This window comes from Urtica dioica, chromosome 11 (assembly GCF_054948205.1).
Source record: "Urtica dioica subsp. dioica isolate 48M chromosome 11, U.dioica_male_clone48M_v1_H2, whole genome shotgun sequence".
Classification (NCBI taxonomy): Eukaryota; Viridiplantae; Streptophyta; class Magnoliopsida; order Rosales; family Urticaceae; genus Urtica; species Urtica dioica.
Genome location: NC_142766.1, coordinates 1,409,197 through 1,429,395, shown reverse-complemented (window position 1 = coordinate 1,429,395; position 20,199 = coordinate 1,409,197). Strand labels below are relative to the sequence as shown.

Genomic DNA, 20,199 nt, shown 5'->3' with positions numbered 1-20,199 from the left:
GTGAAATTTCCTTGGTACGATTGTTGGAAGTTTTGAACATGTCTGTCGTAGTCGGCTTGATCGTGTTGTCAATGGTGCCCACAAGAAGAGTTGTAGTCTTTATTTTGAACATTTGATGTAATAAAGTCTCATGAAGACTCTTGCTTGTAATTGCCTATTCATTCATTAATAAAGTTGAAACGTTCATTCAATCTTCCTTGTCTGAAGCTTTATGATAAAACCATAGTCTTTTAGTCCATAAACAAACTTAACAACTTACGAAGAGACAAATGTAGATTTGCATGAACAAACTCTTCGTAGTTTGCTTAAAACGATATATTCGCAATCTTAGGGTCAAAGGACTATTGACCTCAGTATGATTGTTAGAAGAATCTATGATGTCTGGTTATGAGGCATTGAGAGTTAGGAACTCTATAGTTCTTCTAGGTATCTTCCGAAGGTACTGAATTGACCAGTGCACTTCTAGAGACAAGATAAGAACAAACCATTTAACCTCTTATGTCTCGAAGTCACTATGTATGAATTGCATCATGCTTACCTTAATCCTGAAATGAGACATGCCATTTCACACCTTAGTATTCTCATTTGAGAAAGTCAAAGTTCGGACTCACTATGTGATTCCGAACAAGGCCTATTGGTGAAGTACTAAGTTGTGAGTCTGTCATGAGTAACTTTGTGAAGTTCTCATAGATATGGAATTCATGTACAAGATTGCTGAAATGCAATGTATGTCACCTCATGCTTTGTTCCTTGGAGTGTGAATAAATGAACTGGCCAGTGTCCAAATTGAGTCTTGACTCTTTTGGATGAAACAATGTGACTTGTTAGCTCCTCGTCAATACATTGTTTCTAACTTATTCACAAGCGACAAAGGAGTTGAGGAAATAACAGCTAGAAGGGTAAAATGGTAATTTAGTAAATCCCGACTAGCTGATGACATTCATGAAGGGTAAACATAGATAATATTCAGTGGATCCGCTCATCATAATTAGGTCGAATTCTTGAGTAGAAAATAAATTCATTTGAACCGAGAGATTTTCAGTGTCAGCTCTTTAGTGGAGTCAGTTGGCATTAAGCTAAACTTGGAAAAGGTTTGTGAACTTTTGAGTCCAAGTGTTTAGCTAAAGCTTTGTTCATTTGGGTCCATGAGGTCACTGTCACGAATCACATCGATAGGAATAGTTAAACTGGAAGCTAAGCCAAAACAAGAACGAAAATAGTTAAAAGGGTATTTTTGTCTTTTGAGACAAAGGATGAAATGAATGTCAATAAATTTTTTGACAAGGTCATTTTATGACATGTTTCACTCGGCCATGACTTGATCATTGGGCCTTGTGAATTAATTTCATTTCATAAGAATTTTATTGAAAACTCTTAATGGGCCTTTTTCATGTTCTCATGAATAAATGAAGAAGCTTCTAGAAGCTCCTTCTAGAAGTGAAATGGGCGCCCATAATACCCAAGGAAAGAGAGTTTATTTTGTGCATAAATGTATTTAGATACTTGCCAAAAGAAAAAGAGGAAACAAATTTCCCACACATGCTTGTAGGAAATTCGGCCAAGTGAGAAAAGGGAAAGCCAAGGAACAAAAAAGGAAACAAATCCTAGCCTCTAGGAGGCAGCCTTGGGCGCCCAACATGAAATGGGAAATGAAGGATTTTTGCTCATGAATATGTGATATTCTATAGAAGAGGAAACTACCTTATTGAAGGTGAGACCTCTCCTATAAATAGGAGCCCCATTTCCTCACAATTCATTCATCCAAGTTTAAGAGATTTGAGAGACTCTCTCTCTAGAACTTGGCCGAAGTCCTCTTCTCTCTCTCTCTAGTTTATTTTCGGTTTTCTCTTGTCTTGGCACCTAGGTCCTCACTCGACCTAGTCTTTAGCTCTGCGACTTCGAGACTCGTTCTCAAGTCGTAGTGTTTAAAAGTGCCCACTCACTAATTCCTTCTTTTCGAGTGATTTAGTGATAGAAACTATCGTGGTTGCTCGAGTTCCCGAGGAAAGAAAAGAGAGACGTGCTGCGAGGGGAGACGAACGTTGCCAACCTTCCAAAGGCTCATCAACGTTCAAGCATCAAAAAGGTTAGTAACTTTTATAGCTCATATTAGTTTTTATTTACATGCATATGCTCTTGTCTAGGTTAGTAAAAACTAGTTTTACTTAAAAAGAAAATTTTTAAAATTCCGCCGCTTAACGAAGCGTTAAACTTTTTCTTAAACCCTAGATCGATTCCAACAAATGGTATCAGAGCTATGGTCAAAGGAATGCATGTGCATGTTTTTAAATTATGAGCTTGAAAATCGTTTTCGAAAGTTTACTAATTTTGTGACAAGTCAGAATTGTAATCTTAGATTTTTTTTAATTTATTGCTCTTGCCTTTAAATTAAAAACCATGTTGTTTTTCTATAAGTTTGGGATGATGTTAAAACACATTAGAATCAGTTCTAAAAGTTTTTAATTTTTTATATTGAAAAACGTGTTTTAAAGGTTTGAGTTTTTTCGAGTAAATTTTGTGACTAGTTTTGTTTTCTTGCTAGTTTCGTTTATTTACTTGAATCGTTTTATGCATGTTGTTATTTCTTTTAATTTTTATGTTATTACCCTGCTAATTAAGCACAAATAAAAGCTTTAAACAACTTCATAAAACGTTCCGTTACACTCGATTCTTTTTCGCATCTAAAAGGACAAAGCTTTAATTTATTTCTTTTTCTTCGAGCTGGAATGTAAACCCGCATTAAAAGCGGCATAACTCTCTGCTCAGAAATCGAAATTTAATGATTCTTGAATCAAATTAAAGCTCTGTCTGTCCTCTGTCCAATGCCACCGGTTTCGGCTCAAAAGGACATCGGAGCCGCCAGTTATGGCGATTTTACTCCGAGGTGCGCGGCTGTCTGAAACTCCAGTTTTTTTAGAAATCCGGATTTTCAAACCCCACTACCATGAGTTATAGAACTCTAATGAGAAAAGTTTCTTGAGCAAAAATGTTTTTCATATGATTATAAACATGATGTGTAAGATTGAAATGTTTTGATTTTTGAAAGTTTAATTGAAATTGAATTTTTACAAAACTAGTTTGAATTTTGAAAAACCGTTTTCACTTTCAAACTTGAAAATATTTTGTCATCCAAATCAAATAAGTTTTCAAAATGTTTTCAAAACTATATCTATATCACATATGTTCAAAATCTATATGCTCTTGAAAATTTGAGTGGGAGGTCTCCTTGTAGACAAGCCGAAAAATAAAAAGATGTGTAATCTCAAACTTTCAAGTGTTCGAGTGAGTTGAAGTTCACACTTCCCTCACGCACTTTCCCGAAATAGAAAATAGGAAAAGATCGAGTATGTCCCTTGTGCCTTTATGCACTAATACTGCTCTGAACATGTCGATCTAGGATTCTCTTCTAGTTGTCCGCTCTGTCGCTCTCTAACTAGGAAATCTGTTTCCGAACTTAAAAGAGTCGATGAACCAACTCCAAAAACTAAGTGGGAGGGTTATATTCGTTGTTTGTAACCCGCGATCCCCAAAACTAGTGAAAGATGCAATAACGTGGGACTAAGAGCCGCTCTTGCGACCCTCACTTAAATGTGAGTACTCCAAGGCGTTATTGCTTCGATCATTGCTCAATGAGCTACGTCCGAGAGTGATGCAATGATGGCAAGGCCTCCCCTTGGGGGATTGTTTTTCAAAGCTGATCTTTTGGACTAAGTGGTTGGTTGCACACTTAGGCTCAATCCCTAGTATCCTTCCTTAAGGCTCTGCGAAAGGATGTGAGTGATCAAACCAATTTACAAGGTGGCTAGTCAAAATGATGTACTGACATCTTGGCTTAGCATTAATGATGTGTCATTTACTTATAAATGGAGATTTTTTGCGGCCTTCTCTTGAGGGAGTAAATTATCGTTTGGTTTATAACACCTTTGGGTTTTACAAAAGTCTTAATTAAACTTAAATCCTAAACCAAAGACTAATCATAAACTTGTTTCAACTTCAATAGGCTTTATGTCCCGCAAACATCTCTCAATCTTTCTTTCCCCGAATAAACTCGAAAACGAAAACTACGTAGATTCGAAACGTAACCTCGACATAATACCTGCCGTTAACAAGCACAAATGGGTACTCACCACCCCGTGTCCTCCTCTAACGAATGATGATTCAACTCAAGAGGACAATGACGCCTTAGCGGCCTGGCTTCGATCCGATGAGATTGTGAGGTGCTATATCTTGGCATCTATGAACAATATGCTGAAAGAGCAACATCATGACATCGAGACTGCCGCTGACATGCTCTACAATCTCCTTGAGATGTTTGGAGGGCAAAGGCGTCAAGCAAGGCAACAAGCAGTCCGACAGTTTATGAACTGTCATATGAAGGCTAGGACTCCTGTTAGAGACTTTATGATACTGATCATTAGTTTTCTAAATAAGATGGAAATCCTAGGATCTGAGATTGATGGGAAGAATATCATAGATATGATCTTAGAAACTCTCCCCGCATCTCTTGATACCTCCAAGCTAGAGTACACTGTTACCAAGCTTATGGAGGAACTTCACACTGCTGTAGGTCTCACTAAGAGAAAGAGGAATCAAGGAGAGGCACATGCTACTGAGCAAAAAGCCTCCGCCTCTGGAACTGTGAAGAGACCTTACAAGGCCGATAAAAAGAACTGTCCCGCCTATCTCAAAGCAAAGGAACATAGTATTGTACTAGTTACCGAAGCATGCTTAGTAGCTGATAATGTATCAACGTGGATTCTTGACTCCGCTGCTACTAACCATATTTGCTGTTCCTTGAATGGCTTCAAGAAAACCAAAAGCTTAGAGGAAGGCGAGTTCTGTTTCAAATGGGGTGATGGGAGCCTGGTGTCTGCGAAGGCTGAGGGATCCGTGACGCTGTCTTTTGAAGACCGCACTTTAAACTTGAATAATGTTTATTTTGTTCCTACCTTTGGGAAGAACTTAATATCCGTTGCTCGTCTTCTTGAGCAAGATTATTGTTTAAAGTTCATTAAGAATGGAATTCGTATTTCGTTTCCTGATAATTCTTTTGTCACTGATGCATGTATGAAGAATGCTCTTTTCTACATCTATCCCACTCAACCTTCTCTTTTAGACACCGAAATAGATAATGATCTAATTAGGGAGCTAAAGAGGATCAAACTTTCTGAATCCTCCGATCTAACAAAATCAACATACCTCTGGCACTTAAGACTTGGTCATATCAGTCTAGATAGGATTAAGAGACTTGTGAGGGATGGTCCACTCCAAGCCTCTGCAATAGGCTCACTACCTACTCGTGAATCCTGCATAGAAGGAAAAATGACTAAGCGACCTTTCTCCGATAAGGGTCGAAGAGCCACTGAGTTGCTGGAACTAATACATTCTGATGTATGTGGTCCGCTCAACCAACAGGCACGTGGAGGATACGAATACTTCGTTACCTTCACTGATGACTACTCAAGATATGGGTTTGTCTATTTGCTTAAACACAAATCCGAGACCTTTAACGTATTTAAGGTCTTTAGGGCTTTAGTGGAAAAGCAAACTGGCAAAGTGATCAAAACCCTTCGATCTGATCGAGGTGGTGAGTATATGTCTGGAGAGTTCGATGACTTTCTTAAAGAAGAAGGTATCGCTTCTCAACTTACCGCGCCTGGCACACCTCAACAAAACGGAGTGTCAGAGAGAAGAAACCGAACTCTTATGGAGATGGTTAGATCAATGATGAGTTACTCATCACTCCCGCTTTCCTTTTGGGGATATGCCCTCGAAACAGCCGCCTACATTCTGAACCAAGTTCCGTCCAAAACGGTTCCTGGTACTCCTTATGAACGATGGACTGGCCGTAAAGTGAATCTTGGCCGCATCCGAATTTGGGGTTGCCCTGCACACGTGCTGAGGCAAAAGACTAGCAAGTTGGCTAGTAGGTCAGAATTGTGTCTGTTTGTAGGATATCCGAAGGAAACCAAAGGTTTTACTTTCTATAGTCCCGAGGACGATAAGACTTTCGTTAGCACGAATGCTCGTTTCCTTGAGGAGGACTTTATGAAGGATGCGAAACCTAGAAGCAAAATTGTGCTTGAAGAAAAGTTGGGTGAGGAAGCTTCTACCTCATCTGTAAGAACTGTTCTTACCCCAACTGAAACACAACCTAACTCATCAGAATCTCGTCAAGTAGTACTTCGACGTAGTGGGAGGGCTACTCAAAAGCCTGACAGGTACATGTCTTATGGAGACTCTCTTGTAGCCGTCTCTGACATGGATGATCCTGTTTCCTATAGCCAAGCAATGGCTTGTTCTGAATCAAACCTTTGGCTTGACGCCATGAAAGTTGAGATGCACTCGATGTATGTCAACAAAGTCTGGAAACTTGTAGACCTTCCTGAAGGGATTAAACCCGTAGGGTGTAAGTGGATATACAAGAAGAAAAGGGGTCCTGATGGGAACGTTGAGACGTTCAAAGCACGACTTGTGGCGAAGGGTTATACCCAACAAGAAGGGATTGACTATGAAGAAACCTTCTCGCCAGTCGCGATGCTTAAATCCATCCGCATACTCCTATCCATAGCTGCAGCTCTCGACTATGAGATCTGGCAAATGGATGTCAAGACAGCCTTTCTGAATGGCAATCTTGACGAGCGCATTTACATGGCTCAACCAGACGGTTTCGTGGATAAAGGTCAAGAGACCAAGGTTTGTGAGTTGCTTAAATCCATTTATGGACTAAAGCAAGCATCTAGGTCATGGAATATTAGATTCGATGAAACTGTAAAGAGCTTCGGCTTTGAACAGTCAATAGATGAGCCTTGTGTTTACAAGTTAATACACGAAGGCAAAGTTGTGTTTCTGGTACTATATGTCGATGATATACTACTCATTGGTAATGACGTGGGTAAGTTATCTGAGGTTAAGGTCTGGCTAGCAAAGCAATTCGATATGAAGGATCTAGGAGAAGCCGCGTACATTCTGGGAATCCAAATGTTTCGAGATAGGAAAAACCGGACCCTGTCGCTCTCTCAAGCATCTTATATTGATAAGGTGATGGATCGCTTCTCGATGCAAGACTGCAAGAGGGGTCAAACACCCTTTAGGCATGGAGTTTCACTCTCTAAGGACCAGTCTCCCAAGACTGCACAAGAGATTGAAGACATGAGGAAAATTCCTTACGCCTCTGCCGTAGGAAGCCTCATGTATGCTATGCTTTGCACCCGACCTGATATATGTTTCGCCGTTGGCGTAGTTAGTCGTTTCCAATCCAACCCTGGACCCGAGCACTGGATTGCTGTTAAGCATGTTCTTAAGTATCTTCGAAGAACTAGGAACTTGATACTTACATACTCAGGTACTGACCTGACTATGACGGGATATACCGACTCCGATTTTCAAGCGGATAAGGATTCCAGGAAATCCACTTCGGGATCTGTGTTCATCCTTAATGGTGGAGCTGTTGTGTGGAGAAGTATTAAGCAATCTTGCATTGCTGACTCCACAATGGAAGCAGAATATGTGGCTGCTTGTGAAGCATCCAAAGAGGCTGTATGGCTTAGAAAGTTCCTTAAGTATTTGGAAGTTGTTCCAAACGTCGACGAGCCCATGACCCTTTATTGTGATAATAGTGGGGCTGTCGCTAACTCAAAGGAACCTAGAAGCCATAAGCGCTCTAAGCATATTGAGAGGAAATACCATTTGATTCGAGAGATCGTGCAGCGCGGAGACGTGGAAGTGAAGAAGATCTCAACGGTGGACAACCTCGCAGATCCATTCACCAAGGCCCTAGCGAACAAGGTCTTCGACCAACATCGTGAGGGATTAGGCATGAAGGACTACACACACCTTCTTTGAGTCAAGTGGGAGTTTGTTGTCAATGGTGCCCACAAGAAGAGTTGTAGTCTTTATTTTGAACATTTGATGTAATAAAGTCTCATGAAGACTCTTGCTTGTAATTGCCTATTCATTCATTAATAAAGTTGAAACGTTCATTCAATCTTCCTTGTCTGAAGCTTTATGATAAAACCATAGTCTTTTAGTCCATAAACAAACTTAACAACTTACGAAGAGACAAATGTAGATTTGCATGAACAAACTCTTCGTAGTTTGCTTAAAACGATATATTCGCAATCTTAGGGTCAAAGGACTATTGACCTCAGTATGATTGTTAGAAGAATCTATGATGTCTGGTTATGAGGCATTGAGAGTTAGGAACTCTATAGTTCTTCTAGGTATCTTCCGAAGGTACTGAATTGACCAGTGCACTTCTAGAGACAAGATAAGAACAAACCATTTAACCTCTTATGTCTCGAAGTCACTATGTATGAATTGCATCATGCTTACCTTAATCCTGAAATGAGACATGCCATTTCACACCTTAGTATTCTCATTTGAGAAAGTCAAAGTTCGGACTCACTATGTGATTCCGAACAAGGCCTATTGGTGAAGTACTAAGTTGTGAGTCTGTCATGAGTAACTTTGTGAAGTTCTCATAGATATGGAATTCATGTACAAGATTGCTGAAATGCAATGTATGTCACCTCATGCTTTGTTCCTTGGAGTGTGAATAAATGAACTGGCCAGTGTCCAAATTGAGTCTTGACTCTTTTGGATGAAACAATGTGACTTGTTAGCTCCTCGTCAATACATTGTTTCTAACTTATTCACAAGCGACAAAGGAGTTGAGGAAATAACAGCTAGAAGGGTAAAATGGTAATTTAGTAAATCCCGACTAGCTGATGACATTCATGAAGGGTAAACATAGATAATATTCAGTGGATCCGCTCATCATAATTAGGTCGAATTCTTGAGTAGAAAATAAATTCATTTGAACCGAGAGATTTTCAGTGTCAGCTCTTTAGTGGAGTCAGTTGGCATTAAGCTAAACTTGGAAAAGGTTTGTGAACTTTTGAGTCCAAGTGTTTAGCTAAAGCTTTGTTCATTTGGGTCCATGAGGTCACTGTCACGAATCACATCGATAGGAATAGTTAAACTGGAAGCTAAGCCAAAACAAGAACGAAAATAGTTAAAAGGGTATTTTTGTCTTTTGAGACAAAGGATGAAATGAATGTCAATAAATTTTTTGACAAGGTCATTTTATGACATGTTTCACTCGGCCATGACTTGATCATTGGGCCTTGTGAATTAATTTCATTTCATAAGAATTTTATTGAAAACTCTTAATGGGCCTTTTTCATGTTCTCATGAATAAATGAAGAAGCTTCTAGAAGCTCCTTCTAGAAGTGAAATGGGCGCCCATAATACCCAAGGAAAGAGAGTTTATTTTGTGCATAAATGTATTTAGATACTTGCCAAAAGAAAAAGAGGAAACAAATTTCCCACACATGCTTGTAGGAAATTCGGCCAAGTGAGAAAAGGGAAAGCCAAGGAACAAAAAAGGAAACAAATCCTAGCCTCTAGGAGGCAGCCTTGGGCGCCCAACATGAAATGGGAAATGAAGGATTTTTGCTCATGAATATGTGATATTCTATAGAAGAGGAAACTACCTTATTGAAGGTGAGACCTCTCCTATAAATAGGAGCCCCATTTCCTCACAATTCATTCATCCAAGTTTAAGAGATTTGAGAGACTCTCTCTCTAGAACTTGGCCGAAGTCCTCTTCTCTCTCTCTCTAGTTTATTTTCGGTTTTCTCTTGTCTTGGCACCTAGGTCCTCACTCGACCTAGTCTTTAGCTCTGCGACTTCGAGACTCGTTCTCAAGTCGTAGTGTTTAAAAGTGCCCACTCACTAATTCCTTCTTTTCGAGTGATTTAGTGATAGAAACTATCGTGGTTGCTCGAGTTCCCGAGGAAAGAAAAGAGAGACGTGCTGCGAGGGGAGACGAACGTTGCCAACCTTCCAAAGGCTCATCAACGTTCAAGCATCAAAAAGGTTAGTAACTTTTATAGCTCATATTAGTTTTTATTTACATGCATATGCTCTTGTCTAGGTTAGTAAAAACTAGTTTTACTTAAAAAGAAAATTTTTAAAATTCCGCCGCTTAACGAAGCGTTAAACTTTTTCTTAAACCCTAGATCGATTCCAACAGATCGTACCCCACAGCTGTACTTATCAGTGGGCATCCCGGTGCACATGCTATGATGTGCTCGGCACCGAACCGATCTACGCGTACACCGTACATACGACGTCCACGTCCTTGCGAATTCACCTGTGGCTGTGGCACTCCTATCGGATTAGGATAACGGTAGGAAGGACAAGTATACGAACCATCACTCTGTGTGTCTGACGTGGTGAATGACATTGTGTCGAACTGAGACATCAAGTGATCGACGCCGTATTCACTGCCAGATGACATGTACGCTCCATATCCTTGCTGGAAGTCACCGTCGTATTCACTACCAGAAGACATGTAATGCGTGGGCGCTCTCTGTGTTCCTCCACCGTAATACGATCCGGTCTCAAAGTCAAAGTACTCTCCGGGTCTGTTAAGCATGTAATATATTACTTTCCATATTCATCATACGTACATTGTTTGTGAACTCCGACATGAATAAATGCGAATACACTAACCTGTCAGATCTTTGACATCGTGACCCGTGATCAGAATCTTGCGTGGGTTGATAACCTTGCTCCATAGTCCACGGCTCGTAATGTTGGCTACCACCACCACCACCACTACCACCACCACCACCACCACCACCACCACCAACGTCTTGACTAGCTGGATAACGGCCACCGTCACCACCGTCTCCACTATCGTCACCGTCGTTAGGACCACGTCCATCGTCTGATGATCCATGCGAAGTATGATCGACGTCTTCGCTCAAGACGGTGTCGACATTAACACCTTCCGCCCGGGCCTGTGAGGCGACGTTTGGGTCGGGGTTCCGGTGTTCATCGTCGAGGTGAACTGGACGGATCCATTGTAGGAGTTCATCATCGTCGACATTGTCGCCCATTATCTCCATTGATCTTTGGATCATATCCAACGGATCCTTCCTCTCAACGGCGTCGTTTTGGATATCTCGTAATTGGAGCTTCATATTGTAGCTACAAAAGACGAGTTCCTCAAGTCGCTTATACGCCAGTCGGTTTCGCTGCTTAGTGTGGACAAGTGCAAACGTGCTCCAATTTCGCTCGCACGCCGATGATGATGTGGTCTGAGAAAGGATTCTCATCGCCAACTTTCTCAACGTGGGGGTTTGAATTCCAAACATCGCCCACCATTCTCCTAAAAAAATGAAGACACTCCGTAAATATGACACTATGATATGAACATCGGGAATTAGAAATAGTTCTTACCGGAAGCCATCTTCGTCCTTCCCGCTATTGCGGATTTATTACCGAACATGCCTTTCGCGTCGCGGAATTTTATAAGCTCATTCCCGATGTCGCCGCAGTCATCGTTGGGGAATAGCCGCTCAAACACTTCTGTAACCGCCGTAAGATGTTCGGGTGCCTTGGCGATCTCCGGATTGTATTGGGATTTTGGATTTAGGTAGTGAGCTGCAAGATAAATCACAGATAAAAATTAAAAATTATACAACGATGTTCACAAAGAGTAAGTGAAATGAGTAATATCTGCTTGGTACAACGGATGGTCAAGTTGTCTATTCCATCTCTGAACCGCAATGTCAACCACCCATTGCTTGTTTGGGATGCTTTTCAACTTCTTTTTCATTAAATCGAAGACGTGGCACATCAAGCCCATCGTGGGAACAACTTCTGTATCAACGAGACGCAGAGCAGAGTACATAGGTTCGAACACCTTGCACACGCTATCAATATGGAGCCAAAAGTTACTGTCCAATACTTTTGACTCCACAAACTGCCCAGGTGCAGTTTGACGTAAGGAACATCGGTCCCACCAATCCGACGTGAACATCTTTTTCAACCTCGGTCGACTGCTCTTGAGACTCGTTAGGGCCAAGTAGTTCGTGGCGAATCTCGTCGGACCGGGACGGATTAGCTCTCCTTGTCCTTCTTCTCGCATCTTCGAGAGGACAATCCCGTGATTGTAGATGAACTTCGTGATGTCTCTACAATTCTTAACAACATCGGCGACAGTCGCTCGTTTTCCAACGTCCTCTAGCATCAAGTCAATACAATGTGCGGCGCACGGAGTCCAGTACAGATTATATCGACGAGCGAGTTTCAATCCGGCTTTCTTGTAAGCCGAACCATTATCAGTGATAATCTGAACAACATTGTGTTCACCGACTTCTTTCACAATGGGCGACAGAATCTTATAGATGTACAAATAGTTCTTGATCTCATCTGACGCATCAACTGACTTCAAAAAAACAATCTTACCCGCCGAGTACACCATAACATTTATGATGCTTAAACGCGTAGGTCCCGTCCATCCGTCCGACATTATGGTGCAACCATATTCCTTCCACACTTCCCGTTGCTGATCGATGTACTTCTTGACGTATGCAACCTCTGCTTTCAGGTACGTGTTATAAATCTCATACGGAGTCGGAAGCGGAATACCTGGACCTGTAAAGTTTGAAATGATAGTACAGTTAGACACCACAATACTTGTCAAATTAAAACCGGTAGTTCAAAAATTCAATTACACGAGACTTACCAACTGCCACAGCTTCATTGATCATGTGTCGAAAATGCGGCGACTTCACTTTGCGGCTGGGATGTTCTCGTGGATGACGTAGCTGCTAACAGCTGTTCCTAGACGCTCTTTATATTTAGGATTCGTGATTTCCGGGATCGTAGGTTGTCGTCCACTCTCTGGCCGAAAATGAGGTGGTGGTGAAATCCCTGAACCCCCACCTGGGCCGGATCTACAAGCATCCGGCTGTGTCTCTTGACGACTTCTTTTAAGAGCTTGCATCATATCACGTTCGTATTGTTGGTCGGGGTCAAGCTCTACGTGAGTCGGACCGAAGCGTCCGGCCACGTGGTCGTCTACGGTTTCTTGAAGGACGCCCTTGTTTTTCTTCTTTTGGACCGTCGCCTCTTGTAACGCTAACATCTCCGTGCGTACTTGTGAAGGAACACTCGTACATGCCTTCACGTTTTTCTTCGGATCGTTTCCACTTAAGTGTAACTTCATTCGTGTGATTCCCCCTCCCCTGGTAACGTGCCCACAATAATTGCACGTGAAGTGGAACGGGTTTGTTGCACCTGGGGTGCAATGCTTACGAACTCCTTCCTCGCTCATCTTCGATATACCTGCATATTGAATTCAACATTTCAATCCAATTTCAACTTGTCAAAAAATTCTAATCAAAATATCAAACTACTTTCATTTCAATATGTCAACAAATTTCTTTCACCATGTCAACAAATTTCTTTAAACATGTCAACAAATTTATTTCAACATATCAACAAATTCAAACTAATTTCATTTCAATTCAAAACGTAACAATTTCAATATATCAATAAATTCATACACTTAAGTCTTAAATAATTTCATTTCTAGCATATACAAGATAAAAATTAAACACAAAACCTTACTTAAAAACAGAAATAAAACTTGAATTTCGGTTTTTTCAGTCGCCGGAAAAACTCAAGGTTCGCCGGAAAAAATGGTGTTTCGCCGGAAAATTTCAAGGTTCGCCGGAATTTCACCAAAAAATCTGGAAAAAATATATATGATAGATCGTCACATTACAAACAACTTTCATGAAGAAGATTATATGAAAAAAATCATATTACTCAAGAAATTGAAGGTGCAAGTTTCGTCGACATATTGTTGATTTTTACCTTCGCCGTGACGGAAATGATGGAAATTCGCCGATGGACGTGGAATTTCTCCGACAGCCGAGTTGTCTCCTTCACAGCCCCGTCTCGTTTTTTTTTTTCTTTTCCTTCGAGTTTCTTCGACTTTCGTGGAAATGGGGATGGTTTTATACAGACTTTTGAACGACAATGACCGGCATAAAACGACGGAAACGAAATTTCATTTCGTGGAAATTCCAACGACATTCAACGTGGAAACGACATCTTCTTCTTCCGCTGGCCGTTGACCCGTGGAAATAGAATTTCCAGCCGAATTTCCGGGAATTTCTCCGGCATTTTGTTCCTTGATTATAGGGCACGAATTTGAGGAGCATCGACCCACTTGTGGTGGAAAATCACCAAAGGAGAGACAAGGTCGGTTTGTATTTTATTATTTGTCTTGTCTATTTGTTCATTCTTCTTCTTCTTAAATTCTTTCTCCAACCACCATTCATGAGGATAAAGAGAGCTCTTGGGAGCTTGATAGTTTGGATTATGCTCCTTTTTTTTTCTCATCTCCTTTCTCTAGTCAATATCCTCCACCCCATAAAGTAAAACCATCAAAACTTTGTCCTCTCCAATTATCAAGATGAGAGTCTACCTCACTACTTCGTGTTGAGTGAGAGTCATTTGGAGGGGAGGGTGATGTTGGGCGTGGATTTGAACGAGGGTGGTCTTGGTGATGAAGGGAACTTGGTACTGGGAGTGCTTGGAGAAGTCTTTCACTCGGAACAAAGCAAGAAAGCAGTGGAAGTTGTAGATGAGAGGTCCGAGGTCGTCTCGATTGAAAGGGCATCCTTGGAGCTTGCCTCAACCGAAAGACCATGCTCGGTTGATTAGTATTGTTTAATCGGTTGATTTCTAGTTAGAATCAATAACAACTATCATCCATAACCTCCGAATTAAATCGAATTATGTGATGGGCATCTAAGTTCGGGCGGTGAGCTAAAACATGATTGGTGATTGATCCATGCCCGGATAGTTAGATCTAAAATCACATACGTGGAACACAAGTGAAATGTTGATCACTTGGGGGGAGCATTCTACACATTTCATATGTGTACGACCCTGACATATTTTGGTTGTTGATGTGTCATTTAAACACAATTACGACACACTAACCGGGGGTCGCTATGATGGTCACGATGAGACCTGATCTAAATCCTAAAGTGGCCACGGACTTTAGATTGTATTACTAGGTTCTTTGACTCATTCGTTAATAGCTACTTGAAGATGCCTAAATACTTCTGCTCTGCGAATTCGAGATATGATTTGAGCGGAAAGTGATTCACAAATACGGAATCTAGCCTTCTTGAAAGAAGGTTAATGTTCACTCACTTAGGGTTAATTCCAGAACCGATTGATTGCACGCACTTTCGTAGCAAGTACGTACGAAAAAATCTTTCGCTAAGGAAGTAACGATGCTTAGGGATCATATATATCAAGAAATGTATACCATAACAATTGATATTTCTCAATACGAGTTGAACCTGGAGGATTGAACTCATGAACTGACAATATCAATGGATCTTCAAAACATCGAGTAAAATAGTTCTAGTACAAACAATAGTGCAGTCTCGGCTCATCTTGTGGTGTGAAGCCGAGATTGACGAATCGGATGAATAAGAGAAAATTAAGGTTTCGTCTAATTATTCGAATTCGTGGGAGCTTCAGTTACTAGGTCCATAGTCTCCAAGGTGGTTCTGATAAAGATGGATAGAGACACTCGTAATAATTAGTTAACTGATTACACATATTTCTGGAAATTGTTTGCAATATTTTTCTCATTCATAATAAAATTGTTGTCAATGGTGCCCACAAGAAGAGTAGTAGTGTCTATTTATGTACATTTGATGTCATATAGTCTTACGAAGACTCTTGCTTGTAATTGCTTATTCATTAATATAAAGTTGAAACGTTCATTCATTCTTTCTTTGTTTGAAGCTTTATGATAAAACCTTAGTCTTTTAGTCCATAAACAAACTTAACAACTTACGAAGAGACAAATGTAGATTTGCATGAACAAACTCTTCGTAGTTTGCTTAAAACGATATATTCGCAATCTTAGGGTCAAAGGACTATTGACCTCAGTATGATTGTTAGAAGAATCTATGATGTCTGGTTATGAGGCATTGAGAGTTGGAGACTCTATAGTTCTTCTAGGTATCTTCCGAAGGTACTGAATTGACCAGTGCACTTCTAGAGACAAGATAAGAACAAACCATTTAACCTCTTATGTCTCGAAGTCACTACGTATGAATTGCATCATGCTTACCTTAATCCTGAAATGAGACATGCCATTTCACAACTTAGTATTCTCATTTGAGAAAGTCAGAGTTCGGACTCACTATGTGATTCCGAACAGGGCCTATTGGTGAAGTACTAAGTTGTGAGAATGTCATGAGTAACTTTGTGAAGTTCTCATAGATATGGAATTCATGTACAAGATTGCTGAAATGCAATGTATGTCACCTCATGCTTTGTTCCTTGGAGTGTGAATAAATGAACTGGCCAGTGTCCAAATTGAGTCCTGACTCTTTTGGATGAAACAATGTGACTTGTTAGCTCCTCGTCAATACATTGTTTCTAACTTATTCACAAGCGACAAAGGAGTTGAGGAAATAACAGCTAGAAGGGTAAAATGGTAATTTAGTAAATCCCGACTAGCTGATGACATTCATGAAGGGTAATCATAGATAATATTCAGTGGATCCGCTCATCATAATTAGGTTGAATTCTTGAGTAGAAAATAAATTCATTTGAACCGAGAGATTTTCAGTGTCAACTCTTTAGTGGAGTCAGTTGGCATTAAGCTAAACTTGGAAAAGGTTTGTGAACTTTTGAGTCCAAGTGTTTAGCTCAAGCTTTGTTCATTTGGGTCCATGAGGTCACTGTCACGAATCACATCGATTAGGAATAGTTACACTAGAAGCTAAGTCAAAACAAAAACGAAAATTGTCAAAAAAGTATTTTTGTCTTTGAGACATATGATGAAATGAATGTCAATAAATTTTTTGACAAGGTCATTTGATGACTTAATGTCACTCAGCCATAATATGATTAATTGGGCCTTGTGGATTAATTTCATTTCATAAGAATTTTATTGAAAATTCTTAATGGACCTTTTTCATGTTGTCATGAACAAATGGAAAAGCTTCTAGAAGCCTTTTCTAGAAGGCCTTGGGCGCCCAACCCTAAGAAAGAAAGGGAGATTATTTTGTACATAAATGTATCAAGATACTTGCCAAAAGAAAAAGAGGAACCAAATTTCCTCTATGAGGAAACAAGTATTTCGGCCAAGACAAGTTAAGGGGAAGCAAGAATAAAAGTGGAAACAAATCCAAGGTGTCATGAAGGCACATGTTGGCCGTGTGACTTGGATAGAAATGGGAAATAAAGGGTTGCTCAAGATAGCTTGGAAAATAAGAGGAAACTACTTCTTTCCAAGGCCAACCCTTCTCCTATAAATAGGACTCTCATTCCCCTCATTTTATTCATTCCACATAAGTTAGAGATTGAGAGCTTCTCTCTCTAGACCTTTTGGTGACCGATCCTCTCTCTCTCTCTAGTTATTTTCGGTTTTGGCCCCTAGGTCCTCATTTGACCTAGAGTTTAGCTCTGCGACTTCAAGACTCGTTCTTAAGTCATAGTGTTTAAAAGTGCCCACTCACTGATTCCTTTATTTCGAGTGATTTAGTGATAGAAACTTTCGTGGTTGCTCGAGGTACCGAGAAAAGAAAGAGAGACGTGCTGCGAGGGGAGACGAGCGTTGCAAACTTTCCAAAAGCTTCTACAAGGTTCAAGCTTCAAGAAAGGTTAGTAAACTTCTATACTTATAATAGTTTTTAATTACGTGTACTTGCTCTCTTGTCTACGTTAGTAAAAACTGTTTTTACTTGTAAAAGAAAATTTTTAAAATTCCGCCGCTTATCGAAGCGTTAATCTTTTTCTTAAACCCTAGATCAATTCCAACAAATGGTATCAGAGCTATGGTCAAAGATATGCATGTACATGTTTTTAAAATTATGAGCTTGAAAATCGTTTTCGAAAGTTTACTAATTTTGTGACAAGTTAAAATTGTAATCTTAGATTTTTTTTAATTTATTGCTCTTGCCTTTTAATTAAAAACCATGTTGTTTTTCTATGAGTTTGCGATGTTTTTAAAACACATTAGAATCAGTTCTAAAAGTTTTTAATTTTTTATATTGAAAAACGTGTTTTAAAGGTTTGAGAAATTTCGAGTAAAATTTTGTGACTAGTTTTGTTATCTTGCTAGTTTCTTATTTTTACTTGAATCGTTTTATGCTTGTTGTTATTTCTTTTATGCCTTGTTATTACCTTGCTAATAAAACACAAATAAAAGCTTTAACAACATTCATAAAACGTTCCGTTACACTCGATTCTTTTTCGCACCTAAAAATGACCAAGCTTTAATTATTTCTTTTTCTTCGAGCTAGAGTAAACCCGCATTAAAAGTGGCATAACTCTCTGCTCACAAATCAAAATTTAATGATTCTTAAATCAAATTAAAGCTCTGTCTGTCCTCTGTCCAATTCCACCGGTTTCGGCTCAAAAGGACATCGGAGCCGCCAGATATGGTGATTTTACTCCGAGGTGCGCGGCTGTCTGAAACTCCAGTTTTTTAGAAATCCGGATTTTCAAACCCCACTACCATGAGTTATAGAACTCTAATGAGAAAATTTTCTTGAGCAAAAATGTTTTTCATATGATTATAAACATGATGTGTAAGATTAAAATGTTTTGATTTTTGAAAGTTTAATTGAAATTGAGTTTTTACAAAACTAGTTTGAATTTTGAAAAACCGTTTTCACTTTCAAACTTGACAATATTTTGTCATCCAAATCAAATAAGTTTTCAAAATGTTTTCAAAACTATATCTATATCACATATGTTCAAAATCTATATGCTCTTGAAAATTTGAGTGGGAGGTCTCTTTGTAGACAAGCCGAAAAATAAAAAAGATGTGTAATCTCAAACTTTCAAGTGTTCGAGTGAGTTGAAGTTCACACTTCCCTCACGCACTTTCCCGAAATAGAAAATAGAAAAAGATCGAGTATGTACCTTGCGCCTTTATGCACTAATACTGCTCTGAACATGTCGATCTAGGATTCTCTTCTAGTTGTCCGCTCTGTCGCTCTCTAACTAGAAAATTTGTTTCCGAACTTATAAGAGTCGATGAACCATCTCCAAAAACTAAGTGGGAGGGTTATACTTGTTGTTTGTAACCCACGATCCCCAACACTAATGAAAAGTGCAAGTGTCGCCGGACTAAGAGTCACCCTCGTGGCCCTCTCTTAAATGAGAGTACTCAAGGGCACTTTGCTCTGATCATTGCTCAATGAGCTACGTCCGAGAGTGAGACGATGATGGCAAGGCCTCCCCTTGGGGGATTGTTTTTCAAAGTTGATCTTTTGGACTAAGTGGTTGGTTGCACACTTAGGCTCAATCCCTAGTAATCCTCCCTCGAGGCCCTGCGAAAGGATGCGAGTGATCAAACCAATTTATAAGGTGGCTAGTCAAAATAGATGTATTGACATCTTGGCTTAGCATTAATGATGTGTCATTTACTTATAAATGGAGATTTTTTGCGGCCTTCCCTCGAAGGAGTAAATTATCGTTTGGTTTATAACACCTTTGGATTTTATCAAAGTCTTAAACAAACTTAAATCCTAAACCAAAGACTAATCATAAACTTGTTTCAACTTATATAGGCAATATGTCTCTCAACCATCTCTCTATCTTTCTTTCCTCGATCAAACTCGAAAACGAAAACTACGTAGATTCGAAACGTAACCTCGACATAATACCTACCGTTAACAAGCACAAATGGGTACTCACCACCCCGTGTCCTCCTCTGACGAATGATGATTCAACTCAAGAGGACAAAGACGCCTTGGCGGCCTGGCTCTGCTACGATGAGATTGTGAGGTGCTATATCTTAGTATCAATGAACAATGTGTTGCAACAACAACATCGTGACATCGAGACTGCCGCCGACATGCTCACCAATCTCCATGAGATGTTTGGAGGGCAAAGGCGTCAAGCAAGGCAAAAAGCAGTCCGACAGTTTATGAACTGTCACATGAAGGCTAGGACTCCTGTTGGAGACGTTATGATACTGATCATTAGTTTTCTAAATAAAATGGAAATCCTAGGATCTGAGACTGATGGGAAGAATGTCATAGATATGATCTTAGAAACTCTCCCCGCATCTCTTGATACCTCCAAGATGAACTACTCCATAAACAAGCTAAAGTACAATGTTACCAAGCTTATGGAGGAACTTCACACTGCTGTAGGTCTCACTAAGAGAAAGAGGAATCAAGGAGAGGCACATGCTACTGAGCACAAAGCCTCCGCCTCTAGAACTGAGAAAGGACCTTACAAGGCCGATAAAAGAACTGTCCCGCCTATCTCAAAGCAAAGGAACATAGTATTAGTTACCGAAGCATGCTTAGTAGCTGATAATGTATCAACGTGGAT

The 20,199-nt window shown here is 39.9% G+C and overlaps 1 protein-coding gene across 1 annotated transcript; it reads right to left on the bottom strand.

The window, feature by feature from the left end:
* Positions 1-10,021: 10,021 nt before the first annotated feature.
* On the bottom strand, positions 10,022-12,569 carry LOC149380619 (uncharacterized). The gene is made up of 6 exons (XM_089630410.1): positions 12,545-12,569; positions 11,614-12,453; positions 11,254-11,457; positions 10,658-11,182; positions 10,522-10,576; positions 10,022-10,433 (listed from the first exon to the last, which is right to left on the bottom strand). Exons 1-6 carry the CDS (start codon positions 12,567-12,569, stop codon positions 10,022-10,024), a joined length of 2,061 nt encoding a protein of 686 aa, XP_089486536.1.
* Positions 12,570-20,199: the final 7,630 nt, after the last annotated feature.

Excerpts from the sequence above, each read along its gene's own strand:
- LOC149380619 (XM_089630410.1), bottom strand. The coding sequence starts at position 12,569 with ATGATCAATGAAGCTGTGGCAGTTG. Across the intron at positions 11,183-11,253 it reads AAGGACGAAGATGGCTTCCG|GAGAATGGTGGGCGATGTTT; the intron begins GTAAGAACTATT and ends TCATTTTTTTAG. Across the intron at positions 10,577-10,657 it reads TCCAGCTAGTCAAGACGTTG|GTTATCAACCCACGCAAGAT; the intron begins GTGGTGGTGGTG and ends CTATGGAGCAAG.